This window comes from Psittacula echo, assembly GCF_963264785.1.
Source record: "Psittacula echo genome assembly, chromosome: 14".
Lineage (NCBI taxonomy): Eukaryota > Metazoa > Chordata > Aves > Psittaciformes > Psittacidae > Psittacula > Psittacula echo.
In genome coordinates this window covers 11,033,708-11,052,778 of record NC_137750.1, presented here as the reverse complement: position 1 = coordinate 11,052,778, position 19,071 = coordinate 11,033,708, and the positions used below count along the sequence as shown (strand labels likewise).

The 19,071-nt window shown below is 42.7% G+C and overlaps 1 protein-coding gene across 1 annotated transcript; it reads left to right on the top strand.

Moving 5' to 3' along the window:
* Nucleotides 1–2,038: 2,038 nt before the first annotated feature.
* On the top strand, nt 2,039–18,214 carry LOC308227181 (myosin heavy chain, skeletal muscle, adult-like; the record flags this gene model as incomplete). The annotated part of the gene is made up of 38 exons (XM_080629564.1): nt 2,039–2,242; nt 2,332–2,475; nt 2,569–2,725; nt 3,383–3,410; nt 3,509–3,623; nt 3,716–3,808; nt 4,922–4,985; nt 5,078–5,176; nt 5,270–5,373; nt 5,453–5,591; nt 5,828–5,946; nt 6,036–6,185; nt 7,071–7,241; nt 8,378–8,684; nt 8,793–8,869; nt 9,309–9,396; nt 9,488–9,605; nt 10,138–10,261; nt 10,347–10,483; nt 10,580–10,835; nt 12,062–12,304; nt 12,515–12,691; nt 12,769–12,914; nt 13,004–13,094; nt 13,183–13,572; nt 13,690–13,816; nt 14,057–14,175; nt 14,459–14,655; nt 14,935–15,118; nt 15,205–15,370; nt 15,543–15,667; nt 15,867–16,175; nt 16,330–16,533; nt 16,895–17,020; nt 17,116–17,286; nt 17,373–17,477; nt 17,620–17,715; nt 18,056–18,214. 38 exons carry the CDS (start codon nt 2,039–2,041, stop codon nt 18,212–18,214), a joined length of 5,829 nt encoding a protein of 1,942 aa, XP_080485690.1.
* Nucleotides 18,215–19,071: the final 857 nt, after the last annotated feature.

Below are 19,071 nucleotides of genomic sequence, written 5' to 3'. Positions count from 1 at the left end.
ACCTAAAGGACACAATTTGATAGCCAAAGGGGTCACAGAGAGCACTGCTAACAGCACAGCTAATATTCACAGGTCTCTTCAACAGTAAGAAAGCAGTTCTACACTTTTAACTCCCACTTTACAATCAGAGTCTATACTAAAAAATGAGGAGAGTGGAAGCTGAGCTTCCTTTAGCCTGAGGGGGGTTGATTTGCCCCATTCATGCTTCAGATGATTGCCCTTGCCACAAGGTTGAAGGCATTTTTCATCACAGAACCTTTCTTTCCACTGGAAGAGGTGTGGCACTGTGAAGCAAAGAAAGCAGCATTCTTCAGTGTGGCAGGAGCAGAAGCAGGATGGTAGTTGCTGGAAGGGTGCAGTTGTTTGGAAAGCTGCATTTGGTGTTTCTAACCCTAAAACTCTGCTTTGAGAGACAAAGTACACACCTGATTTCAAACACTGATGCTACCATGTTGGGCTGCTTAAACATTTTGTCATGAGAAGCAAACAACTCTAGTGAATTATTTAGAGCAGCAGTAAAAGATACCATGCATTAGTTAGTCCTCAGAACACCTTCTGAACTCACCTATCTGTATTTTGTGTACTGGCAAGTGGGGATTTTTGGTTTGGTAACTCCAGGTAGGTGTGAATATCTTCTTCCTCTGGCAGGGTGCCTCGCTGTGGTGCCTCAGTCCTGCTTTGGAATCCATTGCTTGATATTTACCTGCAGAGGGACACAAAGCACTTGCAGCATGGTGTTAAAGCTTTGAGCTTAAAAAATTGCAAGTGCTTTATTGATGTTGCAGTCAATCACAGTCGCATTCCTCCACAAATGCTTTCATTTAAAATTTTCCTGGTGAAATCTCCAATCTTCTGAGATCTAGCAATCTAACTAGAAAGAGCAAGGTGTTGAGGGGGAATTGGGAGCCCTAGACACAGAATATTGAAAGAGTGTAATTTGATTCAACTCAAATCTTCCAGCTGGCACTTTCCACAGTATAGAGCACACCAGTGCTAGGAATATGTGAGTGCTAGGAGCCTGATATTTATCATCGCAATTAGCAATCCAGTGACAGATAGAATGTATCCTTAGGAGCAGAGCAGATGAGATCAAACCAAGGGACTCATGAATATGCTACAGACCAACGTTACCTTTAAAAAGGCTCCTAAAATTCTTCATCCTGGAGCTGAAAAGAAGCTCATGAATTTTACTAAAGGCAATATGAAGTCCTGCATATAGGAAAGAATAGCCACATACAACAGGATATGTCAGCTGTCATTTGGCTAGAAAATACCCTTGCAAAAAAGGGTTATCTGCCCTGGTGCACATATGTCAGCAGTGTGCCTTTTGGGGGAATGAAGGCCAAGTACATTGTCAGGCAGTTACAACAGTATAGTCAGCAGGTAAAAGGAATTTGCTTCTTCCCCTGCATTCAGGTCCCATATCTGGAGTAGTGTGTTCAATTTGGTGCTCCCCCATGGCAAGAAAGACACTGACATGCCTGAGGGAGTTCAGTACAGAGTTTCCAGCATAGGCAGGAGCAAATGCTGTATGAGGAGAGGCTGAAAGGGTGAGAGCTGTCAACTCTGCAGACAATGTTGAAATGGGGTTGTCTTATTGCTATTTTTTAACAAAAAGTGGGTGGTTATATGGTAAAAAGAGCCAGGCTGTTCTCATATGTGCAGAGTGAAAGCAGGGACAACAGACCTGTGTTGCAACAACAGAAATATGATTAGGTGTAAAAATGAAAAAATTCACAATCAGGATGGTCAAACATCAAACAGGGGTGAAGTGGGGATGAAGTGGGATTGAAGTATCTACATGCCTGGAGATAGCCAAAACTTCACTGGAAAAGGCTACGGGTAATTTGATCTGATATTTGATCTCCTTTGCACAGAAAGATGGACCTAAGAACTGCCTTCCCAAATCACACATTCTATGATTCTGTGTAAGTTTTTCAATAAACTGTGTGGCAATGAAGCAACTTGACTTATTTGGGCAACACATCTGCTCTTCCACAGTGTTCTCTGCTGACGAGCCTTCCCACAAGCTGCAGCCATGTCGTCAGACTCCGAGATGGCCATCTTTGGGGAGGCAGCTCCTTACCTCCGAAAATCAGAGAAGGAGAGAATTGCTGCCCAGAACAAGCCTTTTGATGCCAAAACATCGGTCTTTGTGGCCCACCCTAAAGAATCCTTTGTGAAAGGGACAATCCAGAGCAAAGAATCGGGGAAGGTCACTGTCAAGACTGAAGGTGGAGAAGTGAGTAAGAAGCAAGGCTGAAGGACACCATTTAATTCCCACTCTCAGTTCTTAGCTGACATACATGCATCTCCTTCTTCCTCTGACAGACCCTGACTGTGAAGGATGATCAGGTCTTTCCCATGAACCCTCCCAAGTATGATAAAATTGAGGACATGGCCATGATGACCCACCTCCATGAACCCGCTGTGCTGTACAACCTCAAAGAGCGTTATGCAGCCTGGATGATCTACGTAAGTACCAGCAGCAGTCTTCCTCTGGGTAGCTGGGAGGAACTGCTCTGCCAGGCTAAGTGGAAGCCAACGTGCTGTCTGCCTTCCCCACAGACCTACTCGGGTCTCTTCTGTGTCACCGTCAACCCCTACAAGTGGCTGCCGGTGTACAACCCGGAGGTGGTGTTGGCCTACCGAGGCAAGAAGCGCCAGGAGGCCCCTCCACACATCTTCTCCATCTCTGACAACGCCTATCAGTTCATGCTGACTGGTGAGTGGTTCTCTTTTTCTCAGAGGGATTGTACCATGAAATTATCTGAAGGAATACTCTGTCTCACTAATATGAGGAGACTTTTTGAAAGCTTTCATGGTTCTGATGCATACATAACACTGTGCTTTATTATCTTCACACCATTGAAGGAAGCTTCAATTTCACAAATGATCAGATTTGTCTTAATAAAACCATTGCATGAAAAAAATAAATAGGATCATATATTGCTGCTAGTTTTGCTTCCAACATTCCATTCCTTTCTTTCTCTGTGGTATTGTGCTCAGAACTATTACCCAATCTCAAGATTCCTTTGTAATGGGTTCTTACTATCCCTTTCTCTACTGCTCTAATTACAGTCTGTGTAGTCAAAAATCAAAACAACGAAACAAGAAGCAATTTACTGTATGCAGGAGAAAAAAACTGTAAAGAGTGCAGTAGCCAAGAAACACATGTCCCCTCAAGGGGTTTTATCTTTCCTATAAAAGATAAAAAAAATCATTACCCTGCAAAGAATTGGATTTTTAAAAACTCTAACTAGTAAGCAAAGGAAAACCTGTACAGACATTTTTCTTGTCATGACTTATATTCACTGCATTCGTTTTCAGTCTTCTCCTGTTCTTCATTTACGAAGTCCATTTGTTTCTGCCTCTTTTACAGATCGCGAGAACCAGTCGATCCTGATCACGTATGTACACTCACTGCCCTGGTCCCTGTGGGGCTGCCTGGTGCCAGGGGACCTCCTGCCTGACCACACGCTCTCTGCTTCTCTCTTTGGTTGCACAGCGGAGAATCCGGAGCAGGGAAGACTGTGAACACAAAGCGTGTCATCCAGTACTTTGCAACAATTGCAGCGAGTGGGGACAAGAAGAAGGAAGAGCAGACATCAGGCAAAATGCAGGCAAGTTGATAGACTCTGGCTAGAATCAATGCTTTCCTTTGTTTCTGACATGTTTTTCGGAAGGATAACCAGCAATAATTTTCATTCTGCAGGGAACGCTTGAGGATCAAATCATCAGCGCCAACCCGCTGCTGGAGGCCTTTGGAAATGCCAAGACTGTGAGGAATGACAACTCCTCACGCTTTGTAAGTTGTTGACTGGAGAAGTTAACATCTAGAGTTGAACAAGGATGTCACAACAGAAGCTGTCACTTCTGAACTATCATGGTCAGATGGTTGAATTAATTGAACTAATATTTTTGTCAACAAAAACTACCTAACTAGACTATTTAATTAACAATATAACTTTAAAAGTGTAGTACAGCAAAGATGTGTAAATATCTCTCTTATTTAATGTTTGTAAATATATATATATTTATACTCCTGATATCTGTCATACAGCATGAATAAACAAATTTGTGTGAATTGAGGTAACGTAGAATGAAGGGAGGGAGAGAGGAAAAGACAAGATGGAATTTGCCTGCATCAGATCAGCAAAAATATAGACCTTTTTTTCTGTAGACACAGAACTGAGCAGGTCTATCAATCAGACATTGATACAAGTTTTTTGGAAAGGGATGACTTCAAGGCATCCTATCAGAAACCAAACAAACCTATGATATGTCCTTTCAATAATTTTAATGCAAAAAGACATTTGTAAATTTCATTAGATAACCTGCGAATATGCTTGAGAAATCACAATACCAATCCCTAGCCTCAGCTTAAAGTTCCATGTTCTGGGTGCATTGCCCTTATCCCCACAACTCAGAAAGTAGCAGCTGCTTTTTCAGCAGCTTCTAAAAATCTCACCTAATATTTATGCCACCAGAATCCACCTTCACAGTGTCCTAGCTGAGTAAAACTTGAATCAACTTCATCTTGCATTGTCTATACCCATCTGTCTGAATAGAGGCATAATTGCCCTAATGAAAGGCTTGTTTACTGTTTTTTTTCTTGTTCCTGTGCATTCAGAATTATCTGTTAAAAAATAATACCTCAGATCAGTTCTTTGCCTAAGTATTCCTAGTATAAAGAGTTTCTTAATATATTTTTCTGTTTCATTTTATTTTTTAAGAAAAATAAACACTAATGAAAATGAAAATAAAAATAAAAACCAACCAACCAAACAAAAAGCCCCAACCAAAACCAAACAATACAGTAAGTCCTAACTTTAAATCTTGTCATCTGTGGAGAATATAAGGTAACATACTTACCATCTTAGTGAAACTTCAAAATGCCTTTTTTGTTTCCTCTCTAAAGGGCAAATTCATTCGAATCCACTTTGGGGCCACAGGGAAACTGGCTTCTGCTGACATTGAAACATGTAAGAGACTTTCTGACCTGATCACATTCCTTCTTCCCTTTCCACCTCAATGTACATTCTCAGACCTAACTCTGTCTTACCATCCTTGCCAGATCTGCTGGAAAAGTCCAGAGTCACTTTCCAGCTCAAGGCAGAAAGAAGCTACCACATATTCTATCAGATCATGTCCAACAAGAAGCCAGAGCTAATTGGTAGGTAGTATGAGAAATTGTTTGATGGCATCTGAATGTGTTTAACATTTATCTTCATTCTTATGCCTAAATATATTCTATTCCTCTTTACAGACATGCTCCTTATCACCACCAACCCATATGACTACCAGTTTGTGAGTCAAGGTGAGATCACTGTTGCCAGCATTAATGACCAGGAAGAGCTGATGGCTACTGATGTAAGTGGCACAGAGCATAATGGGAAGGTGAAAGTTCCTTTTAATGGTCCAGAGGTTTATTTGGCTGATACTGTTGCAGAGTGCCATTGACATCCTGGGCTTCACCGCTGATGAGAAGACAGCCATCTACAAGCTGACAGGGGCTGTCATGCACTATGGGAACTTGAAGTTCAAGCAGAAGCAGCGTGAGGAGCAGGCAGAGCCAGATGGCACAGAAGGTATAAACAAAATCTAGAACTCCCAGTAATAGAAACAGTTACATAGCTGAAAGCTGGCATTCAGGTATCTTGCTCCAAGTTACCTTCATAAAGACATGAATCTCATTTTCTACCATATTCATGCTTCTGAATTTCCCTTCAAGCTTTTATAAGATTACAGTGCTGAAACCTACAGCTTCATCTAACATTGACTTTCAGTGATCACTTCTCCTCTGTTCCTGTCTCTTTGAGTATAGTTGCTGACAAGGCTGCCTATTTGATGGGTCTGAACTCAGCTGACCTGCTGAAGGCCCTCTGCTACCCCAGAGTCAAGGTTGGGAATGAATATGTGACCAAGGGTCAAACTGTGCAGCAGGTAACAACCACCTACTGGGAACCTTTGTCTTGATTTATTTTCTTGCTCTGGGTACTATTTTTCTTATGCTCCATTCTTCTTTGTTTTAGGTGATCAATGCAGTTGGTGCTCTGGCAAAAGCTGTCTATGAGAAGATGTTCTTGTGGATGGTTGTTCGCATCAACCAACAGCTGGATACGAAGCAGCCCAGACAGTATTTCATTGGTGTCCTGGACATTGCTGGCTTTGAGATCTTTGATGTAAGTGCTACAGAAATCGTAGTAAAATCTTGAAAAAGCACCTTGGCCTTAAGAGAAACTGGAGAATTCCAGTAGTTTTTTTGAAAAAAATTTTATTCACTTGCAATTTCAAATCAAGTTTTGTGTGTTGGTTTGGTTGTTGTCAATTTGTTTGTTTGGGGTTTTCTGTGTGTGGAGGTGGGGGTTCTTAGGTTGTTTTGGGGTTTTTGTTGGTTTTGTTGTTTGTTTTGTAATTATTAGTATTTTATTTTTTATTTTGTGGAAATGTTTTCCTACTTTTATATGTCACTGTTTTTTCCAGGACAATCCACGAGCTTCAGTGGATCTGCATATAATAGCTTATACGATACACATTAGTATTAAGCTTAGTATCAAGAAAATCCACTGACGAAAGCACACAAATACTGACTATTATGAAGTGTAGGAATAGAAAGGTAGACTTCAGCCCCACTCACAAAATTGGGCCTAGTCTTTGGAAAAAGAGAGCAATATATATCCTTTCATTCTGAAGAGCCAAAGGGTGATTCCCTGAGTCCAAGCCAGGACTGGCAAACACTGACAATGTCTAATTTTATCATAAGGGCAATGAGAAAATTTACATAATACAACAGAACAGAGAAATGTAAATTGCACCTTGATAGGGATAAGACTAACAAATCATTTTGGAATCTGATTTGAAAAATAAATACATAAGCATTATTCAGTTAGCAAAGAGCAAAAAACTCCAAATCTCTTTAAAAGTAATTAATTAGACGCTTTAACATTAAAAAAAAATCTTAGTTTTAACTGGACATTCTCTGTATGTGATTCTAAGCGTGCAGAAAGAAGCTATACATGTGGTTCTTCCTCTTGAGAATGAGTAAATCTTGTCTTTGCACTGAGCAGTTCAACAGCCTGGAGCAGCTGTGCATCAACTTCACCAATGAGAAACTGCAACAGTTCTTCAACCACCACATGTTTGTGCTGGAGCAAGAGGAGTACAAGAAGGAAGGAATTGAATGGACATTCATTGACTTTGGGATGGACCTGGCTGCCTGCATTGAGCTCATTGAAAAGGTATCCTTCCTGTTCACGTGCATTGTGCATTTGGGAATTTTTTTACTACTTGGCATCAGTTTTCAGAGGACTCTTCCACATTCCTGTCCAAATGAGTTATTCAAAATACCTGAATATGTAAGTTATTATCTGTGAGCTCATTGAAAAAGTGTGTTGATTACATTTAAGATTTTGTTATTTCTTCTTTGTGACAGAATTATAGGATTTTTCTTCAGCTTTATTTTTTCTTGCTCTAATGCTTCACAAAACTACCTATCATTATCCATCGTAGCCGTATCTGGCTCTTTGACTTCAAAAAAGCTTTGGGTACCTTTTAATTTCAAATACTGTTTTCATTCAGAAAGTAATTTCTGCGGACCCTTCTGATTAGGCTACAAATGAAATAACTTTAGATTACTTATTAGCTACATTATTATGCATTTAAAAAGGAAAAATAGCTATAATTTTTCTTGTTTGGCAAAGGCAATAGAAGAAATAATGTGATCACACATAATGTGATGACAAGGATTCATTGTAGGTGTGTTTTCTAGTCTACAAAGATGAAAGATCTCTTTTCAGAAATCCAGACACAGTTTTCAGTATTATGATAATAAGACTAATACTGTGATTTCTGAAACACAATTTCAGGTTGAAATCATAGGTGTATATAGAAAAAGGTACCGGATGAACTGGGATGAATAAAACCATCACTATGAGCTGACATCATTTTGTGTAACATCATTCTGTACAGGAATAAAGAGGCAAAGATATCTCATAAGAAATAACATCTCAGGAAGTAGCTGAAAAATCTGTTGATCTGTTGAACAAAGGACAGTTTTAGTATGACAGTTTCATCTACAAAAATCTACATCATGAAAGAATTAATGCAGAAAATAAAAATCTTTCTATTCATCAGTTTCTAAATTATTTAGAAAACTTTGTGTGATGATTGTGACACTATCACTTCTCAAATGCATTAGTTTCAGACACAAATTCATATCTTATCTAGAACTGCATATGCAAAGCTAAACAAAGATTTGATCCACTTTTTGGTCCAAAAATGTAATCTGTTTCTCAGTTCCCTGTGCTTTACTGCAGTCTCCTTCCAAAGGCAAATCTATATTTTATTGCTGCCATTTTTTTGCTGCTTCTCCCAGCCCATGGGCATCTTCTCCATCCTGGAAGAGGAGTGCATGTTCCCCAAGGCAACTGACACCTCTTTCAAGAACAAGCTCTATGACCAGCACCTGGGCAAGTCCAACAACTTCCAGAAGCCAAAGCCTGGCAAAGGCAAGGCTGAGGCTCACTTCTCTCTGGTGCACTATGCTGGCACAGTGGACTACAACATCACTGGCTGGCTTGAGAAGAACAAAGACCCCCTAAATGAAACAGTCATTGGGCTGTATCAGAAATCATCTGTAAAGACACTGGCTTTACTTTTCGCTTCTGTTGGTGGAGAGGCAGGTGAGTTTTCTAAAATCTCATCTTCTTGTTGCACAGTGGTTCTTCAAAATTGTGGAATCATGAATGAGTTCCAGAGCCATAAATGTTTCATTATCTTTACTTTATCAGAGGCTAGTGGTGGTGGAGGCAAGAAAGGTGGCAAGAAGAAGGGCTCTTCTTTCCAGACTGTGTCAGCTCTTTTCCGGGTAAGTAAACACTTCATCTTTTCAGCTATGCAATGAACAGCACTTTGAAATTACTCAACAACAGTAAAAAAAAAAAAAAAAAAAAAAAAAAAAAAAAAAAAATTTTGCTCGCATTATCATTAAAATAACCCACTCATGGACAGCAAAATGACTCTGTACTTTCCTAAACTTCCACTTGAAATGCACAAGAATTTTCTCATAAAACTAAGAAGTACACACCCTCTGTCATTCATTGGGTTGATAGTAACTTTTTTTCTTACTCTAAAAGATCATGTTCAATGTTCAGAATCAGAGGGCCTTGAGCTATTTTTCTGAGGTATCAGTTGATAATTTTAATCACAGTGCATCTTCACTGATAGCCTTTATGCTAAGTTCCCAGAATTTAAGAGTTAGTTTTTCCATATTTCATATAAACACACAATAAATAATGGTCCAACAGGAGAACCTAAACAAGCTGATGACCAATCTACGGAGCACTCACCCTCATTTTGTGCGTTGCATCATCCCAAATGAAACAAAAACACCTGGTAAGACACTCAGACAGAAAGAGAACTTGGTTGATACAGCTATTCCCCTCTGCACTGGAAACTGGTATTCATTTATGGTCTACACTGCTAGGTGCCATGGAGCATGAACTGGTACTTCACCAGCTGCGCTGTAACGGTGTGCTGGAAGGCATCAGGATTTGCAGGAAAGGTTTCCCCAGCAGAGTGCTCTATGCTGACTTCAAGCAGAGGTAGGAGTTATAAAATGAAGAGGTAAGTCAGTTTGCTATTCATCACACAGCCTTATCAGTGTCTTTGAATATGGAAGCACAATAAAGCTGTACAAACCAGGGATCACAAGATTTAAAAATGCAGATTGGCATGTGGCTACAACAAGTTCTCAAATAAAATTTCCAAACTCAGTATAGTGCTTTGGCCATTTGGTCAGCTGCAAGTTTCAGGGGAAGATGCTTTCTTCCTATACACATAGTAGCGATGTTCCTCTCTAGATGTTTTCTACAGCATAGGTTAAGTGAAAATGATCTCAGAATGAAACGGCTGGATATCTGTGTCCTCATCTATGATGGATTACCTAAAGACAATACAAGTTTCCTTAACTTTGTTATCAGATTAGAACTTCAGTATAACTGTACCTCTAAACAAGAAATGAATTTCCAACTTCCTCAGCCCGATTCTGCTGCACAGACTAATGGTAACTTCAATAAAATTTATACCATTGTGACTTGAGATTATCCTTATTCATATTTCCTCCTCATTCCACAGGTACAAGGTGCTTAATGCCAGTGCGATCCCAGAGGGACAGTTCATTGACAGCAAGAAGGCTTCTGAGAAGCTTCTTGCATCAATTGATGTGGACCATACCCAGTACAAATTTGGTCACACAAAGGTACAAATCTTTCTTGAGTCATTCACTGCATCTCTGTGCTCTGCTCTACCTGCCAGTGATGCGCAGCAACATTCCCTTTCTCAAGGTGTTCTTCAAAGCTGGGCTGCTGGGACTCCTGGAAGAGATGAGGGATGAGAAGCTGGCACAGCTCATCACCCGCACACAGGCTAGATGTAGGGGCTTCCTGATGAGAGTGGAGTACCAGAGAATGGTGGAGAGAAGGTAGACATTTCTCATCTTCAGTTGAAGTCACTTAGGGGAAAGTGTTGATGCTCATCCCCCTGAAAATATTTGATGTACATTTTCATTATTCTTCAGGGAGTCCATCTTCTGCATCCAGTACAATGTTAGGTCTTTCATGAATGTGAAGCACTGGCCCTGGATGAAGCTGTTCTTCAAGATCAAGCCCTTGCTGAAGAGTGCAGAATCTGAGAAGGAGATGGCCAACATGAAGGAAGAGTTTGAGAAAACCAAGGAAGAGCTTGCAAAGTCTGAGGCAAAGAGGAAGGAGCTGGAGGAGAAAATGGTGAAACTGGTGCAGGAGAAAAACGATCTGCAGCTCCAAGTGCAGGCTGTGAGTAACATTTTTATTTTTACAAAATATTTTACATTGCATACCATGTAAATAAAGGTAAAATTCAGGCCACCTTCTTTCCCACTCAGTCTCACTATTACAAAGTGGAGTTTAAGCCGAAGAATCACTTTTTCATCCTAATGCCTATACATCTTCATTCGAGTTCATGACATAAAGCCTCAGTGCAGTCACTGTTGTGCATTTAGTGGAGTAGGGACAGTGACTGGATTCACCAATTATGCCTTAATTCAATTGTCAACATGAAGATCCTAGTACCATTTCTTACAGCATATCTCACTCGGGCTCTTGTAGCTATTGCTCCAACAAGACTTGAAATATCGTGTGCTCAACATAAAAAGGACATGGAACTGTTGGAACAAGTCCAGAGGAGGCCACGAGGATGATCAGGAGACTGGAGCACCTCCCGTATGGAGATAGGCTGAGAAAGTTGCGGCTGTTCAGCCTGGAGAAGAGAAGGCTGCGTGGAGACCTCAGAGCAGCCTTCCAGTATCTGAAGGGGGCTACAAGGATGCTGGGGAGGGACTCTTCATTGGGGACTGTAGTGACAGGACAAGGGGTAAGGGGTTAAAACTTAAACAGGGGAAGTTTAGATTGGATCTAAGGAAGAAATTCTTTACTGAGAGGGTGGTGAGGCACTGGAATGGGTTGCCCAGGGAGGTTGTGAATGCTCCATCTTTGGCGGTGTTCAAGGCCAGGTTGGATGAGGCCTTGGGTGGCATGGTTTAGTGTGAGGTGTCCCTGCCCATGGCAGGGGGGTTGGAAGTAGATGATCTTAAGGTCCTTTCCAACCCTGACTGTTCCATGATTCAATTGACCAGGTACAAATCTACTAATAGGAGTTTCAAATATTTTCTCAGGGGTGGAATTATTTACATTTATCAGTGCTTTTATATAAAATTGAATATGTGGAATTATAAAATGCTATCACTCATAACTTTCTCAAGGAGAAAAGGAAAACATCAATTAAATCCAAGTAAGACACCCACATACCTGCAATAAACAAGGTGAAATGTAATGTACCTAGACACAGTATGTGATGATGAAAAAGGTCAGGTAAAACTAAAAGTGATCAAAACAATATTCAAAATTGCAAATTTGCAATGTAATTATGCAGTAATCTTTTCCCAAAAAGTAATCCCAAAGGTCTTGCTGATGCACACATGTTCCTTCAACATAAAATAAACTTCCTTGTATTTTCCCACCAGGAAGCTGATGCTTTAGCTGATGCTGAGGAAAGATGTGACCAGCTCATCAAAACAAAAATCCAGCTGGAAGCCAAAGTGAAGGAGGTGACTGAAAGGGCTGAGGATGAAGAAGAAATTAATGCTGAGTTGACAGCCAAGAAGAGGAAACTGGAGGATGAATGTTCAGAGCTGAAGAAAGATATTGATGACCTTGAGTTAACATTGGCCAAAGTGGAGAAGGAAAAGCATGCCACTGAAAACAAGGTACACACACAGGGAATCACATGAGGGATCAAAAAATCATTGCTTCTTGAAGCAAAAGAGACTGCTACCCAGGACATATTACCTTTGGAAGATCTTAGCTGGCCCTCACTTGAGTAGCAAAAGAAAAAATGAAACTCATGGCTAAGTACTCAAAGTGAATATTTCACTGCATGCTTTCCACCCCATTTTGACAATTGCTTATATCTGTAGGTGAAAAACCTCACAGAGGAGATGGCAGCCCTGGATGAGACCATTGTCAAGCTGACAAAAGAGAAGAAAGCCCTCCAAGAGGCTCATCAGCAGACACTGGATGACCTGCAGGCAGAAGAGGATAAAGTCAATACGCTGACCAAAGCTAAAACCAAGCTGGAGCAGCAAGTGGACGATGTAAGTAAAGATGCATATGAGAAGATTAAATACACAGTCAGACACTACCAGCAGAACACTGATGGTCTTTGCTTTAGCTGGAAGGGTCCCTGGAGCAAGAGAAGAAACTGCGCATGGACCTTGAGAGAGCCAAGAGGAAACTCGAAGGAGACCTGAAGCTGGCCCAGGACAACATCATGGATTTGGAAAATGATAAGCAGCAACTGGATGAGAAACTCAAGAAGTAAGTGTGGCTGTGGGGCACCTGAGCGCTGGCCTGTTGCACTTGTCTTTTTTTTCTTTCAGCTCTAACATGGTTTTCTTTGCCCAAAGGAAAGACTTTGAAATCAGCCAGATCCAGAGCAAAATTGAGGATGAGCAAACCCTGGGCATGCAATTGCAGAAGAAGATTAAAGAATTGCAGGCAAGTCTCTGTTCCTTCCGCTCTCTCAGCCATCCTCAGGTCGGGTAAGAGGAGGGGATGGGTGTGAATGGTCCCCGATGTTCCCCAGGCTCGTATTGAGGAACTGGAGGAGGAAATTGAGGCAGAGCGAACCTCTCGAGCAAAAGCAGAGAAGCATCGGTCTGACCTCTCGAGGGAGCTGGAGGAGATCAGCGAGCGCCTGGAAGAAGCAGGAGGGGCTACAGCAGCTCAGATCGAGATGAACAAGAAGCGTGAGGCCGAGTTCCAGAAGATGCGTCGTGACCTCGAAGAGGCCACGCTGCAGCACGAAGCCACGGCTGCTGCCCTGCGCAAGAAGCACGCGGACAGCACTGCTGAGCTTGGGGAGCAGATCGACAACCTGCAGCGAGTGAAGCAGAAGCTGGAGAAGGAGAAGAGTGAGCTGAAGATGGAGATTGACGACCTGGCCAGTAACATGGAGTCCGTCTCCAAAGCCAAGGTACACAAATACCTTTTAGATATTTCTGCCCCAACTGAATTCCATTAAATTTAAGGGTTTGCAGCTCCTATTATTAAGAATTAGCATCATTAACTACTTTCATGTATTTCCACACAGGCAAATCTGGAGAAGATGTGTCGCGCTCTGGAAGACCAGCTGAGTGAGATTAAGACAAAGGAAGAAGAGCATCAGCGCATGATCAATGACCTCAGTGCTCAAAGAGCTCGCCTGCAGACAGAAGCAGGTAAGACATACACATCACTGATGTGCAAATTAACAATGTCAGACAGTTAATTTAGAATGACCTTTCTGGGAACATAATTTGTTAAAGATGTTTTGTCTCCTTTGTAATGTTGAATGTGTGAAATGGCATCATAATGATTACCTTCTACAAGGTCTTCTAAGTGTCTGGTTTGTAGCCCCAAATGGCCACAATACTGTCATCGATGCAATAAAAAGCTTCTTTATCTGCTAACTTGTGCAGGTGAATATTCACGCCATTTGGAGGAGAAGGATGGTCTGGTTTCTCAGCTGTCAAGAGGAAAGCAGGCTTTCACCCAACAGATTGAGGAGCTCAAAAGGCACTTAGAGGAAGAGATAAAGGTGAGAAGGCATTCTGTATTCATTCTTATCTTTTAGATTCCTATTCTCTAACAGACTTTTTAGGCACACAACTGTAGAACTATCATAAAACCTCTTAGTTAATTCTTAGTGCTTCTTAGCTATTCACTGGAGTGTAAACATTATTTCTTTTGTCAATACAGCTTCTTTCTACATTCAACATACTGTTGCCATTTTGCATAGAAGAATAATCCAGTGTACAACATGCCAGTCAAGATATTTGCCTCGATGTGCATTCATTGTCACAATACTCTTGTTGCTGCAGGCCAAGAATGCGCTGGCCCACGCCTTGCAGTCTGCTCGCCATGACTGTGACTTGCTCCGGGAACAATATGAGGAGGAGCAGGAAGCCAAGGGGGAGCTGCAGCGTGCCCTGTCCAAGGCCAACAGCGAAGTGGCCCAGTGGAGAACCAAATATGAGACGGACGCTATTCAGCGCACGGAGGAGCTGGAGGAGGCCAAGTACGTGGCAAGTGGGATATAGAGAGAGAAGCGGAGAACACTGAGACTCTGCAGGGAGATGGAAGTCTCCAAAAACGGGTTAGGTCAGGGGAGGAAAAAAGTCTGGGAAGTACTATCTTTGTGGTAGAAGGCAGAGAAGGAAAAATGCATAGACTGGAAGGAGAAATGTCACCTTTATGGCTAGAATGGTTAAGACAGGCCTAATAATCAGTAGGTGCTGGGACACAGCTGTGGCAAACCTTTTACCCCTAACCTGCAGCTGTACTTACCACATTGCAGGAAGAAGCTGGCACAGCGCCTGCAGGATGCAGAGGAACATGTTGAAGCTGTCAATGCCAAATGTGCCTCCCTGGAAAAGACAAAGCAGAGGCTGCAGAATGAAGTGGAGGACTTGATGATTGATGTGGAGAGATCAAATGCTGCCTGTGCAGCTCTGGATAAGAAGCAGAAGAACTTTGACAAGGTCTTTCGGGCTCCAGACTGGGGGCCCCTGGGCAGAGCATCCCCTCCTCATTGTCACATCCATACTGACACCCCGTTTCTCTTCAGATCCTGGCAGAATGGAAGCAGAAGTATGAGGAAACACAGGCTGAGCTGGAAGCCTCCCAGAAGGAGGCCCGCTCTCTCAGCACGGAGCTGTTTAAGATGAAGAATGCCTATGAGGAGTCCTTGGACCACCTGGAAACGCTGAAGCGCGAGAACAAGAACTTGCAGCGTAAGTCCCTGGCCCTCTGCTCCTGGCAGGGCTTTCTCAGCACCCACCAGTACCTGCTGCTTCACATGGGTCTGTGCCTGCAGGTGGGCAAAGATGCCTGTCACGTTGGTGTGTGAGGGCCCTTCCCATTCTGCTCTGTGGCCAACCATGCCATTGGTCCTTGTTCCTACAGAGGAGATCTCCGACCTCACGGAGCAGATTGCCGAGGGAGGAAAAGCGATTCATGAGCTGGAGAAAGTCAAGAAGCAGATTGAGCAGGAGAAATTTGAAATCCAAGCCTCACTGGAGGAAGCTGAGGTACACACACATATTCATTGTTTTAGGGACAGGTCTACTGACAAGCAGTTTAAGATTGGGACGTCAAGGAACGTCAAAGCCTTCAGGTTCCACATCATCCAAAGAAAAACAGCCCCATTTTTGTTCATAAGAGGTAGTTTGAAATAGAACAAGTGCATATAAAATTATTTTATTGACACTCTGCTTGTTTCTTATTCAGGCTTCCCTAGAACATGAAGAAGGGAAGATCCTGCGCCTTCAACTTGAGCTCAACCAGGTCAAGGCTGAGATTGACAGGAAGATAGCAGAGAAAGATGAGGAAATTGACCAGATGAAGAGAAATCACCTCCGAATTGTGGAGTCCATGCAGAGCACCCTGGATGCTGAGATCAGGAGCAGGAATGAAGCCCTGCGGCTGAAGAAGAAGATGGAGGGAGACCTGAATGAAATGGAGATCCAGCTCAGCCATGCCAACCGCTTGGCTGCTGAGGCACAGAAGAACCTGAGAAACACACAAGGAGTGCTCAAGGTACAGCACAATGAAACAGATGCTCACTGGTTTATGAATCAACTAAATATTTCCCTGTTGTGCAATTCTGTCAGATCTATACTGATATAAAACCAGGAAATAGGAAAATAGGAAAGAAAAACCACCTCCCAATCTTTCTTATTTCCCTGTCCAGGATACACAGATACACTTGGACGATGCTTTGAGGACACAGGAGGACCTGAAGGAGCAGGTGGCCATGGTGGAGCGCAGAGCAAACCTGTTGCAGGCTGAAGTTGAGGAGCTACGGGCAGCCCTGGAGCAGACGGAGCGGTCAAGGAAGTTGGCTGAGCAGGAGCTTCTGGATGCCACTGAACGTGTGCAGCTCCTCCACACTCAGGTTGATTAATGCAATTCAGAATCTGAAGAGCCTTTTTTATTTCACTTTCCACATTTTTCATCTGTGTGAATTCTTGAATCACCTCTTGTAGCAAAAAGCTTAACCTGAACCAGAACTGCTACCCTTGTACAAAGAATTGGGTTATTGATAAATGAGTAGGATTGTACATACAGGAGTTAGAAATGTTTCTTAAAATTTCAAGAACACTCTGCTCTCTAGCTTTGTAAGACCTCACAGGATGCATCATTTGAAGGACAATGCTAATATTAGATACATAGATGATAACCTTAAATTTACACAATTACTAAACCCAGTGTTTGGTTCTGGAACTAAAGGGACAATATTTGTTGTTCTTCAACAGAACACCAGCTTGATCAACACCAAGAAAAAGCTGGAAACAGACATTGCCCAAATCCAGGGGGAAATGGAGGATACTATCCAGGAAGCCCGCAATGCTGAAGAGAAGGCCAAGAAGGCCATCACAGATGTGAGTTGGGGGCTCCTTTCATTGCTGATGATGGCTGTATTCTTCCCAAAAATGTCTCCAGCCCCAAAATGGCTTTGACCCTTTGCTCTCCTCAGGCAGCCATGATGGCAGAAGAGCTGAAGAAGGAGCAGGACACCAGCGCCCACCTGGAGAGGATGAAGAAGAACCTGGACCAGACGGTGAAGGACCTGCAGCTCCGTCTGGATGAGGCTGAGCAGTTGGCACTGAAAGGAGGCAAGAAGCAAATCCAGAAGCTGGAGGCCAGAGTGCGTAGGCCTGGTGTTTGTGCAAGAGTGAGCATGTCCCTTGGAGAGATAGCAGGGAAGCTCCAAAGATGGGCTTGTGATTGCAGGTGCGGGAGCTGGAAGGGGAGGTTGATGCTGAGCAGAAGCGCAGCGCTGAAGCCGTGAAGGGTGTGCGCAAGTATGAGAGGAGGGTGAAGGAGCTGACCTACCAGGTAAGGCAGGAGGTATCCATGGGGGCATACACCCTCATCCTGGAAAACCAAAGCTTTTCCAATGCTATCCAGGACTAAATGTTGTTCTGTGGTGTGGAGAAACTAGTAATTCACTTTCTTTTTTGTTTGCCAACCACTCTAGTCTGAGGAAGATCGAAAGAATATTCTCAGGCTCCAGGATCTGGTGGACAAGCTGCAAATGAAAGTGAAATCCTACAAGAGGCAAGCTGAGGAAGCTGTAAGTATTGCTTGGAGAATAGTCAAGCACTGCTTTCTGTGGATGTCTCATATGTGCTGAGGAGATGAATACCAGATATTTAGAAAATGCAAGTCATCAACATTCTAAGGTTTTGGGGTCTTTACATCCAGATAAGTGGGACAGTAAGTACACAAATGACTTGAGCAAGTGTGATACACTGCTGGTGAAGCTTGTCACAGTGGGATTCTGAATAAGGGACGTTGAGAAGGTCTGTGTAAGGCTTTTGTGTGGTGGGTTGGGGATGGAAGTTTGTGCCTTTCTGCAGAAGAGCCACAGCTCTGCAAGGCCTCCTCACCACCAGCTCCCTCTCTCCGCACAGGAGGAGCTGTCCAATGTCAACCTCTCCAAGTTCCGCAAGATCCAGCACGAGCTGGAGGAAGCTGAGGAGCGGGCTGACATTGCAGAGTCCCAGGTCAACAAGCTCCGAGTGAAAAGCCGGGAGGTATTTCACATCAAGAAGATAGGAGAGGAAGAGTGAGGCTGTCATGAAGCATCAAAGTGACCTGAGGGCTGCACAAGATGTGTACCCTCAGTCTTTTCTGTAGTTAGTCTTTTTAACCATGTCAATGTCTAGAGAATAAAGATTGTAGATTCCCTTGCATACACAGCAGAAGCAATGCTTTTGGTTGTTACAGTTCAATTTTGCAGTTACCTAAGTATTGGTTGTTTATAAGCAATTAATTTTCATAGTATCATAGAATCATAGAATACCATGTTGGAAGGGAAATCATGGATCACCTGGTTCAACTTTCATGGCAAATTCACAGTCTAGACTAGAAGTCCCAGCACCCTGTCCAGCCAAATCTTTAAAGTGTTCGATGTTGGGGAATCCATCACTTCCGTGGGGAGATTTTTCCCATGGCTCATTGTTCTCATTGTAGAAATTTTCTTCATGTGTCCAACCAGAACCTCACCAGGAGTAACTTGTACCCATTAACCCTCTTATTTTCCTTGTGACTCCCTGTAAAAAGGGAGTCTCTATCTTCATTAGGGATATCCATTAAATACTGGAGCAAGGGGATAAGGTCTTCCCTGAGCCTTCTTTTCTCTAGGCTGAACAAACACAATTCTCCCAGCCTTTCCTCACACAGCTTTCCAGTCCTTGGACCATCTTTGCGGCCCTCCTTTAGACCCTCTCCAGCCTGTTCACATAATTTTTGAATAGCAGGAACCAAAACTGAACACAATATTCCTGGTGTAGACTGCCAAGAGCCGAGTAGAATTGGACAATGACATCTTTATCTCTTCTGGTGATGCCCTTGTTGATGTAATCCAGAATCCTGTTGGCTTTCTTTACTGCAGCAGCACAGTAAGCTATTTAGCTTACTGTCCACC